The following is a 14,006-nucleotide window of genomic DNA, read 5'->3' on the forward strand; positions in this document are numbered from 1 at the left end:
TCTTGATCTCTAGACTTAAGACTTGCATATCTAATATTGTTAACTCTTCATGTTTTAGGTATTTGGAGAGTTGTAATGTGCCTGGTACATCAAAGAGAAAATGTGAACCTTCATCAAATGTTGCATCGCTGAATTCTGGTGTTCATGAACCAAAAACATCTGATAATGCTATACAACCCTTGGGAGGTATCTCTACACTACATCTCTTTCCTGACTGATTTTTTTATTAGCATTCAGTTGGATGTTATAATATGTCTTTGCAGAGCAATCACAAGTGTAACTTAGGCATGACCTTGTAGCCATTTTCTCAGTGTTAGATGTTGGTCATCTAACTTTCATCATGAAAAGATTTCCTAAAACCAAAATACTGAGTAGGTGCAATAAGCTTTATTGGTTTACAGTGTACAAAAACACAGCAGGCTTTGGGGTTTTAAGACTTGCATCGTTTTCAAATGTAATAAGTTTTTCACAATTAGAACTCGTAAAAACAACTAGCTGAAGACCCTGTCAGCTAATTGCAACAAAAACATGCAAATTTCACTTTTTTTTTTCTTTGTGGGCATTTATGTTCGTGGTGTGAGTGTACACTTATGTTTTTGTGCTGGGTAATTATTTGGAAATGAATAAGCACTGGATTTAACTCTTAGTTATGCCATTTAAAGTGACAGACTGATTAGACAGTCTCTATTGACAAATTCATTTGTCTTCAATAGTAAATTTGCTATTTTTTTTTTAAGTTGGTGGGTGCCTTTATTAGCAAAGATTGTATCTTTATTTGAGGTAAAATGCAGGCTTCAGGTTCCTCTCAATACTAGGTGAGGCATGAGAACACATTTGAAAGGAATGTTCAGCCATGGAAATAAATTAAAAGAAGGGGATTACTGTGGGTAGCTATCTAAAAATCTGTTGTGGGGAAAAACATTAGCTTTCATTTGTTAGGACTTCAGGATAGCATTTGATATGGTCTCTGTCCGGTGGGGAGTTAAAGTGAGGAAGGTAAGTGGTTAGTGGTTAGTACAAGAGCTGTGAGGTTGGTAAAGAACTAGTTCTAAGAGAGATGGTTGCTGATATAACCTTATCACTGTATGAAGCTGGAGAGAGATGAGTAGTGGAGTTCTGGAAAAATTGGTCTTGAGAATTATCTTGTCTATATTTCCTTTTAATGAACTAGAGAAGAGGAAAGAGAAAGTTCTAATATAGCTTTTGGAATAAAATTGAAAGGTATCATCAGGTATCCTCATACAGAGGAATGAAGTCTCCTGTAGAAGGAATTGGAAGACCTTGAAAACTGGAGAGGAAGAAATGGTGAAATTTGCATCATGCAATTAGGAACACAATTTCTGCTATCATCTGGAGTCTCTTTGGTTTCAGCTGACAGGAGAAAGGGGAAGATGAGGGTTCACTAGTTTCTTGGTGCACTGATGACTTGAGAATGACCAAGCCACCAGCATGCTCTAGTCAGGAAAAAGGCAAACTTGAGGTCTTAGAATATGAATTATGCTAAGTATTCCTACCTGAGAGGAAGAAATGTTTTGATGCTGTTTTGTGAGGCACTGGTGTGACCTTTGCTGGATTATTGACTATAGCTTTCAGGTGAATGGGCCTAAATAGGCAGAGCAAAGCTGTTAGGATAACCAGCTAATGAGATTAGTGTACAGCAAGCTGGAGCTAGGGGGTCTTAGGCTCAGAGGCTAGAAACTTTCTTCCAAAACTGTGCTGTCAAAGGAGAAGGAAGCTCAGGAAAGGACCAGGAGTCCTTCTTTAAAAGATCCGCTTTGGCTGTGCGTGAAAGTAGAGGACTGGCTATGATTGCCCGGGAATTGTTTTGTTCCTAAAGTGTTTTTGGTCAAATGCACAAAGTCAAGTAAAATGTTCATTTCCTGTCTTGCCAAACACATTTTAGCCTCTACTGTTTTGCTACCCTAGCAACATATTACTTTTATTTGCTCATGTTTACGTTCAGTAAATTATAATCATTATTATTTTTTTTTTTTAATAGACCCTGCTGTGTTGAAGGCATCTGATAAATCAAGTGCCCCCCCAGTAGTTGGTGCTCACTTAACCTCTTTGGCTTTACCTGGCAAACCAGAAAGTGTTGTATCTCTCACAAGTCAGTGCAGCTACAGTAGCACCATTGTTCATGTTGGAGACAAAAAGCCACAACCTGAATTAGGTATGCTTTTTGCTGATAACATTCTTCTCCAAAATGGTGATTGCTACTAGTTTTAAACTTCAAATGTTCGAACAACTGGTACCTATTTGTGACCTACGTTTTCTTACAGCTATAATGTAATTTCCCTATGGAAATGAAATAGATAGGGACAGAATTTCTATTTTAAATTTGCAGCAGAATTGCTACAGAATTCTAATAGTTTCAAAATGCATATACAGTTTTTTAAACTTCATTTTGTTTGTGTGTGTGTTTGTTTTTTTTTTTTCCTCTCTCTGTTTCTGTTTAGAAATGATAGAAGATGGTCCTGGTGGAGCAGAACTCTTAGATGGCCAACTTCTTGCCCCTCCATCCAGCTCTGTGCATGTAAATCAGGAAAAGGAGTCATTTAAAAAACTGGGACTTACAAAGGAAGTCCTTGCAGTGCATACACAAAAAGAAGAGCAAAGCTTTTTGAATAAGTTTAAAGAAATCAAGAAGTTCAATATTTTTCAGTCCCACTGCAATTACTACTTACAAGATAAACCCAAAGGACGGCCAGGTGAACGTGGTATGGCAGTAGTTTTCATGATTAAACTCATCTTTACATAGGAAGTGAATCCTGTTGAGAGGGCAGTTGCATTTGTAATTGCATTGTGGGGCGATTGTGAATAGTGACAGTTGCATACCATTTTTAAGTCCACAGCAAAACTCTTTCTGATGGCAGTCTTGCTTGAAGATTGATTGGAATATAGCTCTTAATGTAATAACTACTGTTTTAATTTTTATCTGTCATATGATTACTCCCACGCATCCACTTTCAAAGGGCAAAAAATAGGTTTTTTGTTTTTCCCTTCATATTTTCTTTCTCTTATCTGTCCTGGTCTTTCCTTGCTTTTCTTTTCCTTCTGTCTTTCCTTTTGTGGGACCCCCTGCTGGTCCCTTAGGGGAAAACTGTATGTAAACCAATTGGACTATTAATTGTGTCATCAATTAAAATAGTTTGATAATGGTTTGGATGCCATTAGGTTAAGAATGTGGCCAGTGAAGGCTGGGAACAGAGCGGACTGTCCAAAGCAGAGAGAGAGAGAGTTTTGTTTGTTAGGGCTAGGAACTCAGGACAGCGTTTTTGGAAGTGCTTGGTACAGTCCTGACTTCACTTGGAGCAGAAGTCAGTCAGTGCTAAGATTTTTTGCAGGTTTTTATTTTGCATTTTTGATTTCAATAGTTTAGCAGGTTCCTGATTTAAAGAAACCTGTTCTGGAATCCTTTAGTCCCCATGTGTTTATTGTTGTCAAACTTTCAGCCTAAATAAGCTTTAGATAAACTAAAAATTTGAGCAATTCTGAGTGCTGAAAGTTATTTTATGGATTTCCTTATGTCTGTAAGGAGACGGACTGATGGTGTTCACCTGGGAAAAGAGTCACTTATTGCAGACTTCTCCTAAAATAAAGTTCCATGCTCTTCCTACTAGACTTTATGAAGATAGCATGCTTTTTCCCCACAGAAAATCCTTCTCCTTATGTGTATTTCCTCTCCTTTCCTTCTGTTTTATTTTCACCTTTTTGATTAAGGACCTATATGACTGTAACTCTCTAGAAATGCTTTCAGTCATGTCCAGTACTGCTTTCCTTGTAATTGCTGGAATGATTAGGAGTTTGCCTGTCTGGGAGCTGCTCTTTTGCAGCTTTGTGCTGATTGGGTGGCACACATTTGAGCCTTAACTGATTCACTGCAGCTCTCCTTTTCTCCCTCGGTGTGTCAGCATGGTTTATCTGTCCCGGTCTGCTCAGCTCTTGTGCTAGAAGTAAAAAAGTGAACTTGGCCTCTTCCCTGGTGGTTCTGTTCTGACAGATTAAGTCCAGAAGGACAGTTTTGAGTAGCTTCTAGGGATGACTAGGTAAAAGGGAGTCATCAGATTGCAAGTAGGATTCTTCCTAATTTTTTTTTTTTCCCCCAGGTGGCCGTGGACAAAGAAATGGCACTTCTGGGATGGATCAACCTTGGAAGAAAAGTGGAAAAAACAGGAAATCAAAACGCATTAAACCACAGGAATCTTCAGACAGTACAACTTCGGGAACTAAATTCCCCCATCGTTTCCCACTTCAAGGTTTAAATACTACAGCTTGGTCACCATCAGACACTTCACAAACAAGCTATTCAGCCATGTCTTTCCCCACCGTTATGCCTGCGTATCCACTTCCCGTTTTTCCAGCAGCCGGGACTGTGCCACCGGCTCCTGAGGCTCCGCTCTCTGGTTTTAATCAGTTGCCAGACTCTAGAAATACTTGTCCTGTGCAACCATCCCAGTTCTCTGCACCCTTTATGACACCTGTTGTAGCTCTTGTGCTCCCGAACTATGTCTACCCAGAGATGAACAGTAACTTACCTCAAACCCTTTACCATAGCCAACCCAACTTTCCTGCCCATTCCACTTTCTCTTCACAGACAGTATTTCCAGCACAGCCACCATTCACTGCCCCCAACCCTTTTCCACAACAGGCGTTTTTTCCAACGCAGCCATTCCATTATAATCCACCAGCAGAGAGTGAAAAAGTTCCTGTCACAGAGCCACGAAACGAACCATCCCGTTCCTGCACTCCACAGTCAGTTGGTCCACATGACCAGGCTTCACCACCTTTGTTCCAGTCAAGGTGCAGTTCTCCTCTGAACCTTCTACAGTTGGAAGAAACCACCAAAACCGCTGATAGCGGAACTGCTGCAGGTTTACATGGAGCTTTAAGCGAGGAAGGAGCTATAGGGAAAATCATGACAACTGATGATTGCAGTGGAAAGGGATCTTTACCAGTAAGTATGCTAATGGTTGGGTTTTTTGTTTGTTTGTTTTTAAAAAAGTCCTGGCCCTTTGGACATAACTAAGATTGTTAACATGTAGAGATGTTTAGAGATTCCTGGCTCATTTAAATTCCACAGATCTGTTTAACAAATCAAAAATCTTTGACAGAAGCCTCAGGTGGAGTAATATCTCTGTAGAGGCTTCTATGACACTAATGACATAAACTAATATTAGTGTCTTCTTACCACAGGATATCTTTATAAATGCTAAGTCACTGATGGGATAGGGATGCAACCTAAACCTTTTGGAATAGCTCCTTTCTTCCTTCTGCTTTCCTTGCATTGCTGTGGTTTATAGTTGGTTGCTGCATCTAGTACTACTGTTACAAAGTACAACTTGGGTTCACTGCTGGTGAAAGGAAAGCAGACATTGGAAGAGGAGTAGTTTTTTCTTTTAAGCATATCTGGGTACTCGATTACCGTAAGCAATCAGTAAAAACTACCGTTAGTGTCAGTGCTAATAGCTGATGAGATGACTTTGCTGTGCAATCTGAGTCATAAGCATGTATCTACATTAGGATTTTAAAGAAGTAGGAGAAAAAACTTCTGAAAATGATTGCTCTGCGTACTGTGCTAAGTTGATGGAATTCCTGTTTAGTTATTCATGTTAAACTTTTCTCCTTGGTTAGTTTCTAGAGGATTTATTTTACCTAATATTATTAATGTTGATTCTTATGGAGATGGATGGAAGTAGAGCAGAGAGAAATGGATTTTGTATCTATATTTTTCTAGGAAGACTTCCAAACTTGATTGACATAATGCAAAAATTTGTTGTCTTCTGTTATTGCGTGCTTTTTATCTGTAATTCTTGAGAATAAATAGATTCAATTTTCATTAAAAAAAAAAAAAGATTTTTTATTTTTAATCATGCTAGTCACGGAAATGCCACTTACTGAGAACTTTTCAGGGATGTATGCCTCCAGTGCCATACTTGAGCTAAGGTATTGTGTGTACTACATTACATTTCTGAAATCTTACCTCTATAAGCAGCTTTGACTTGCACTGTAGTAAAACGGTGCATCTGTGGCAGTCTGTAATTTACAGCCTGCTCTGAGATACTACCACTGGGTTAAGAGATTTGATAACAAAAATTGATAGCAACAATTTTGCTTGTAAATGCTGTTGAATTTCCTCAAATACATAGCTCCTACTCTTAAGAAACTTGCAAAATGTTACCTTCTGTAATGTCCTCATCACTAATTTTGAACATGACAGCAAGACAGGCTTTGTTTCAGGAATGTGTTAAGCATTTTGTTGGAGCTAGTTCATGCCATTATGTAGTTTGCTAAATTCTTTGTCAACCTTAGTTTTCAGCATTGACTCTGGTCTTCAAACTTCTTATTTTAGCAATCAGTGTAGTTAATGCTCCATCCCTTAAAACATAATTTATTTTCCCTATGAAACTTGCATCTGGGAGAAACCTTCTGCCTTATCTTCCACTGATAGTAGTACTAGTGATGTGCTGTTGGTGCAAATCTCTGAGGTAGATTATATTAGCAAGAACCAGTAATCTGTCTCAGCTGACTTGGGTAAATTCTGAGTTGTCCAGGAGAGAGTTGAATAGCAAATGCCTTCCTCGCTATATTATATTTATTTTAAAGAGAAATTGCATTGAAATCTAAATCTTACTGAAGGATCTCATGTCTGCCTATCAGTCCACTTCGTTTTGCCTTAATTGGTCTTGGTATCATTGTATGTTATTTGTTGTTGTCTGTCTTTGAATAACTGTACATACTAAACTATAATGTGAAATGGATTTATATGAAATGTGAGTGAGTAGTGATGAAAGAGTCTTGAATTTTTTTGTTTGTTTCCCTCCCCTTCTCATCACCAGGCTGAATCTCCAATGGATGCTCAAAATAGTGATGCGCTTTCCATATCCAGTGCCCTGCTTGACATTTTACTTCAAGAAGACGCATGTTCAGGCACTGGTTCAGCTTCATCAGGAAGTGGTGTGTCTGCAGCTGCTGAATCGTTGGGCTCTGGATCCAACGGCTGTGGCTTGTCAGGGAGCAGAACAGGTAACACTGGCAGTGAATACAGTTTCTCTCTCAGCATTTTGGAAGGGTTGGAGTGTGAGATACTGCAAATATCACTTGAACATAAAGTGCTTTTATGTCAAAATCTTTATTCTCTTTAATCCCCATGGCTTAATTTGTTCTCGAGGTTTTTTTTTCTAGTACACTTGATCTACAATATGAAACTTCTACATTTGTTTGAATGTGTACAGTGTGCAAAATAGATTTTTCTAACCAGCTAAAACGGTATCAATAAAACTATATTATATAGGTATGACAGGCTAATGAAAAGATCGTACTCCTTGATGTTTCATTTCAGACTATTTAGTTTAAGTTTAGTTAGTTCAGTTTAGTTTAATTCTTCTATTGTAATTTAATGGGGATTTAGCTTGAGATTTTCTGTTTTAAAAATACTAAAACAGCTTCTTGCGGGGAAAGTTGCGTGTGTTAAATAAATAAATTGGTTGTACTTAGACTTTCGGTACTCTTTAGTCTTGTTTCAGGAAAAAAAAAATTCAACAATCTGTGTATTTGATTTATAATGAAACTTTAAAATTATTTTTAAAGGTAGTAGTGAAACTAGTCATACCAGCAAATACTTTGGGAGTATTGACTCCTCGGAAAATCATCATAAAACCAAAATGAAGACAGAAATAGAAGAAAGTGAGCACTTCATTAAATATGTCCTTCAAGATCCTATATGGCTTTTGATGGCAAACACAGATGACACTGTTATGATGACTTACCAGATACCTTCTCGGTAATTCCAACATCATAGTCCTTCATGAACTGCTTATGTGTTGGGGGAGGGCGGGAGTATATTTATGAATTATTGTCTCAGTAGAAATTTCAAGAGCAAATTTGTGTTGATGCTTAGCTCAGTGTGAAGGAGAGTCTGTGCTTCCTTTTATATCTTCTGTAGATTAGGCAGTAAGTTCTGGAAGAGCAGATGCAAGACTTACTTGGTTTATCTTACCTGTGCTTCCAGATTTGTTACACTGAACAGAAATTACTGTGTATATTTGTTGAAGCTGGTGCACAGTTAGTGATTTGTAACTACATGCCTGCAAATCCTTGCAGTCTGGTTAATAGATCCTTGCAAGTATGCCTGGATCAGATGAGGGTCTGTAGTGTGGAAAGTCTGTACTCTCTGGCTGTTGTCCTTGAAATGCCACATTCAGTGGTGCACTATTTTCTCTGCCTTGTGTCTTTTTCCTTGGGTTGTTAACTCCCACATGTTCTGTTTTCCTTAAGTTGCCATTCAAATAGGAAAATGAATTAGAATTTAAAAATAATAAGACTTCTAATGAAAACACTTCATAAAAAATTTTCCCTGCTTCAATAGCATAGAGCAGGTCGAGGTGTGAATGGAAACAGGGGAGGACAGATTTGCAGAGACTTTTTTTGTTTGTTTTTTTAATCATGCTGTTTATATTTCTTGGAAGCAATGAATTGAAATACAGAACCAGAGAAATGAAGATGATGGGGAAGAAGATAGAGAGCACATCATAAGAATTTGAGAATTTTACCCTGGGTTTAAAAGTACTTCAACTTCCCTTGATTTGTGTAGCCTGGAAGGTTGATAACTACAGATAGGAATTCTAGTGGATGGACTGTGAGAGTAGCAAAGCCTGCAAACCTATAAATAGTAAATATGAAACAGTGTACCATGATAAGAATTAAGCCCACTGTCACAGAGGCTTATATGAGTGATGTCCAAGAGGAGAAATGGAGAGGCAACCTATTCTTACCTATGCTGTAAGGAAAACAAACAGTACGGAGTTTCTTAGAACCTGCTTTCCATTGTCATCTTTTATAGAAGTGTACAGCTTGTAAATGTTCGTTGTTTTTTTTCTTTTCTTTATTTAATGCCTCTGAATCAGTGTGCCAATGGGTAGAGAAAGAACTTTAGCTGCTGAAATGGAGCAGCGTTTTCTAACTTTCTCCCTCTCAGTCCTGAAGTTTAATTTGTTCTTAATGACGTTCTTAAATGTAACTTATTTGTTCTATTTTAGTATTTCATTTGTGCATCTATTGTCTGTTTTCGGTTGTCCTCTCCGGTGAAGGGGAACTTAGAACTTTGCCCCAGCAGCAGCAGCAGAGGAAAACTGGAGCTCTGGGTGGTTTCACTGGTTGTGCTGCCTGAATAGCTCTCAGGAAAACTGTTTTCATTGGGATTTGAAAAGACAATGAGCGAGCAGAAATGCACTAAAGCTGTCTGCAAATACAGAAAGCTGCTGAAATAACCACACTTTTTTATTTTCTTCCCATAAATGATTTTTAAGCTAAACATTGCAGAACAAAAATAATTTTTAGAAATGTTAGTATTGGACTGTGTAACCTCATGTAGGCATAAAGTCCAGAAACTGTTGAAGCTAAACTTCTAAATACATTTTATTTTAGAGATTTGGAAACAGTTTTAAAAGAAGATAAGCAGAAATTAAAGCAAATGCTGAAGCTACAGCCAAAATTTACAGAAGAACAAAAAAGAGAGCTTATTGAAGTTCATCCATGGATTCAGCAAGGTGGACTGCCAAAAACAGTAGCTAATTCTGTAAGTTTAAAATAGTTCATTACTTTTGCATGTCTGACAATGCTTAAATTATTAGCTGCCAATGTTAGACTTCTCCATTCCTGTTGCTATGAAAGTTTGGCCAGTTACGCTGGGAAACAGTTTAATTCAAATTTTCATGCAGGGCCTTGTGGCTTGATTTAATTTACTGTTTGTCATCTTTCCAATGGGAAAGTCAAAGTAGTGGATGGGTGAATACATTAGAAGAAGTTACCTCCATATTTCTAAAAGTTATGCATAAATATTTGAAATCCTGTATAAGCGTAGCCAGAAATTTCATTGCATAAGATTCCATGCACAAACTAGAGATGTTTATGCCTGCTGCTTTCTCAGCAGTACAGAATGAATGGGAGTCCATGATTCCTGTCTCTATGAGACTTCTCCCTCAGGACCATCTCTTGTCTTGATCTTATGGTTAATGGGCTAATGGCTTGAAGAGCTAATAAAAGGGCATCTTTACAGTTTTATTGGTTAGCTGTGAATTTTACACATTCACACACAAATACCTAATCACATTCCCCTTTACCTAGGCTTTTCATCAATTGTAGCTTTTTTTCGGATAATCTATTGAATGCAGAGGCTCTTTTCACACATGAGCATTTCAAAAGTTAGCATAACAGAATTGGCATGGGATCCTAATCCTGATGTTAATTTTACTGCAACATTAATATTACAATATCCAACTGGTGTAAACCTACAGTTGCTCCATCTCTTAAGCACTGCAACTGACAGAAATGCATTACTGCAGCGTTAGCACTCAAATGCAGAAAAGGTGATTTGAAATGCATGTGAAAATGTCAGTATTTCAAAATATCTATGGCATAGTTACTTCCAGTAGACTTCTCAAGTAGCTATGTTGATTTACTACGAGTTATAAAATCACTGTGTGGGGGAAGCTGGGGGGAATGTATCTAGTATAGTTGCAGTGCAGTTTTAAAGGTTCCCTTAGAATAATGCATTACATGCAAACGGGCAGGTGTCTGGGAAAGACGTTTTTCTTTATGACTTGTGAATGTTTCTGTGTTTTTGTTTTGTTTTGTTTTTTAAGGAATGTATTTTTTGTGAGGACAACATACAGAGCAATTTTTATACATCATATGATGAAGAAATCCATGAAATGGACCTTAATGAAATGATTGAAGACAGTGGGGAGAACAACTTGGTTTCCCTGAGTCAAGTCAGTGAAGAACAAACATAGCCTTTGAGCCTGTAGTTTTTAAAGCTGCTTCAAAATTACAGTGATGATCCATAAAGGTTTTAATCTTGTTTCCAGCAAGATGAATCTGGTTCATAAAACAAATGTATTTTTTCTGTTCTAGAAGAGTCATTTGTGAAAGAATCTCTTTTTTAAATGGTGGCAATCTCTTCCCAGTCAGGACATTATTGAAGATGGTATAGCTTTTCTTTTTTTTAAAAAAAAAAAAAAAAAAAAAGACAGACTCATATTTTGCACTTATGCCTCAAGTATTTCTTTATAAACTATAGAAGTTTTCATTGATGCCTACTGTTTTTTGCAGAGTGGGTTAATGAGTACTGAAAATCCCGTATGTACATACGGTTCTTCAAATCTTCTTTCAGTAATGATGCAGCATTCATTATAAATTGTTCTAGCAGTTTTGCTTAATGGCTCTTTAGCATTGCTGTTTATATTTGAAGTGGTCCAGCATAATAGAAGAAATAACCTTCAAGCGAATTAATTCACACCTCTCCGTCTCATACCAGTTGATCCCATCATCTTTGTTTGTTTCCTATAGTTTTGACTGTAGAATTTTTTTTTTGTCTAAAAGCAAAGTAGAACTAATTTTTTAAGAAGGCCTTAGGTTAAAATTCTTATGTGAATGTGTAAGAAAGTATAGATGAGTGCTGCCAACTTTGTAGCCTTTTATTTAAATGGATGCTGCAGTACTATGAACTGTTTATTATCTTGAAGCATCATTTCTGAGAACTTATCCACAGGATATCTTTATGCTTAAAGATTTAAGAACTGAGACTGCAGAGAATGACTGTGGATGCTCCAGTGACTGTTAGACAAAGCTTGGTATAACTATCTAACCTCTCCTTCTGATTTGTTCCTTCATGAAGCTGGCCATCAGTGTTGGCCATCCGTTTTTCTGTTTGGCTAAATAAACATCAAACTTGCACGTGGCAAGAGAGGAAGAGACATTTCCCTTAATTTAAAGGAAGTTCTTATAAAAAGAAGAGATTTTGAGAATAGCATTCAATTTCACTGTATTAGAACTGCATAATCTAAAGCTTAGTGTGGGTAGAATCCTTTGCTGTCAAGGATTTAATTTAATGTCTCTGAGATTGTATTGACTTGAATATGTGTACTTTATGTTCTTGTGCTGTTCGTACATGTTGGCTGTGGGAAAAGAACAAAAAAGAATAACTTTATCAAAATTGGTTAGGTAAAGGGCATTTAGTTGCAGTACTGCTAGATAACAGCTGTAGGCCTTGGGTTGGAAAACATATGGAGAAATTCAATTAACTTTGACATGTTTCTCTTAAAATATTTTTCATGAAATGTTTCTCTTTTTTTTTTTTTTCCTTTTATTAGGATAACATTTCTATTCACTGAAATTTCAGGTTATCTTCATTCTATAAAAATAGTTCTCCCTGCATAGAAAGAGGACATGAAGTTAGATTTTAACGCCACCAAAAACATGTGCAGAAGTGGCTGGTATTTGCTGGGTGGAAGAAGTAATATATGTATAGTAATTAGTTATTAATTGGACGTTGTCATGACAAAACTTGCATTGGAGACAGGTTCTGGAGTTAGTAGAGAGAACGAACTTGTGAAACAAGTAGAATCACAACTTAAAGAGTAAATATCTTAAATGTAGTGTGAAACACTACCCAGCAAGATCCAATTCCTGTCTTTGATCTTGCTAAACTATTAAACTTAAACATATGTAAATATAAACTGAATGAGAGAATTTAAAATGTTGGTGTTCAAGTCCAATGTATTAAATGTTTTAATCATAAATGGAACGGTGCAGCTATGCCAGCATATTACCTATATTCTTTTTTTTTTTTTTTAACATTTAAAAACAAATGGTTTTAATTGGACCAGGGTTTGGGAAAATAAAAGCTTTATATAAAAGGAGTGCATCATAATTATACAAATGATTTTCAGGGACTTTTCAACCACTTTGTGAACTTCTTTGCTTTAGCATGCTTTTATCCTTGTTTGTTTTTGTTGTTTTTTTCTTTTCTTTTTTTAATGACCATCTTGTAACCATAACTTAGTGAAAGGAAGAGAAGTATATTTAGAGCATTTCGTGGATGTGCTTACTTAAGAACTTATTCTTGCATCCTTTAAAGTGTTTGCATTTACAGGGTGGTATTAAAATATTTTCCTGTAACTTTAAATCTACATGCCTCCATTTATAGATAAGATTCTGAAGCTGTAATTTTTCCAAACTGTTGTAAGTTGACTTATTTGTGATGACATTTTGTCAACATGTCAACGATGTTTTCTGTACACTGTGCAATATATTTTGGTTTTGCCACTTGTGACTAATTTTTATGACTTTGCTTTTTAGAAAACTGGTAAATAAAACAGATATATTTTTAGTTGCCTTTCTGTTTATTGAGCTTTTTCCTCCATGTAAGATGCAAAAAATATATACATTACAACTAATATGTGAACAGGTTTTTTCAAACAGAGAAGGATTTGCAAGCCACAGTTAGTTGTAGCTTTCTATCCTGAAGTATATTAAATAAAATGTTCGCCAGCTTGTCTGACCTGTAAGTTTAGTGCTCAAATGGAAGACTGAATCTTCATGTTGACTAGTCATTCAGGGAGCATGTACAAAATTGATGCCTGGAAGAGGGTATGCAGCTGGGTTCTCTGTGTTTGAATGTAGCTTAAGGTATTAGTTGCTCAAAAACACTAGAAGACACATTCTCCTTTTCTGTGTGTTTAATGTCAGCTATTGTTACTTTCTTCTGTGGCCCTCTAGTTTTATACTGCTGGCTTAGAGCTAGAGAGTTCCAGTTACTGAGTTTGCTTTGTGTAGTGATTATTAGTCTTTCGAGGTGGTGTAAGACTGAAGACTTCTGAAACTGGTCAAGGTGGTGCACTTTCCTGTTGATTTTCTCGTTTTATATGCTGATGGGTGGAAGAAGTGGAAGGAGAAAGTGCGGAGGCTTGAAGATTTCTGTTTTCTTACTGCGAACAATGGAGTAATTCAGTGGCTGTGGGGTGTTGCTTTAGACCTCCTGGCTCCTCCTCCTCAAGTTTAAGAAGTACTTAGATTATCAGCATCCTCATTAAGTTTTTTTTTTTATGGTTCTTTTGAATTTATTTTAAAAGAAGAAGCTACTCCAAGCCCTAGTTTAGTTGTGGGGGACCAAGCAGTTTTTGTGAGTTGCAAAATGAGGGTGTTTCTGTACCACCAGACAGTGC

General features: G+C 36.9%; 1 protein-coding gene across 14 annotated transcripts in view; it reads left to right on the top strand.

The window, feature by feature from the left end:
- Positions 1 to 13,171, top strand: part of PER2 (period circadian regulator 2) — a 51,727-nt gene extending 38,556 nt beyond the window's left edge. For 13 of the 14 annotated variants that reach the window (XM_067301940.1, XM_067301943.1, XM_067301939.1 and 10 more), the window contains 8 exons: positions 59 to 186; positions 2,000 to 2,173; positions 2,460 to 2,720; positions 4,110 to 4,957; positions 6,840 to 7,026; positions 7,591 to 7,783; positions 9,427 to 9,577; positions 10,644 to 13,171. In XM_067301940.1, the coding sequence (XP_067158041.1) occupies positions 59 to 186; positions 2,000 to 2,173; positions 2,460 to 2,720; positions 4,110 to 4,957; positions 6,840 to 7,026; positions 7,591 to 7,783; positions 9,427 to 9,577; positions 10,644 to 10,793 (2,092 nt within the window). In that variant the 3' untranslated portion in view covers positions 10,794 to 13,171. The remainder of the gene's footprint in view (positions 1 to 58; positions 187 to 1,999; positions 2,174 to 2,459; positions 2,721 to 4,109; positions 4,958 to 6,839; positions 7,027 to 7,590; positions 7,784 to 9,426; positions 9,578 to 10,643) is intronic. The other variant, XM_067301950.1, reaches the window with a different exon arrangement.
- The last annotated feature ends 835 nt before the right edge of the window (positions 13,172 to 14,006 follow it).

The sequence above is a fragment of the Apteryx mantelli genome, chromosome 9 (assembly GCF_036417845.1).
Source record: "Apteryx mantelli isolate bAptMan1 chromosome 9, bAptMan1.hap1, whole genome shotgun sequence".
In the NCBI taxonomy this organism is placed as follows: Eukaryota; Metazoa; Chordata; class Aves; order Apterygiformes; family Apterygidae; genus Apteryx; species Apteryx mantelli.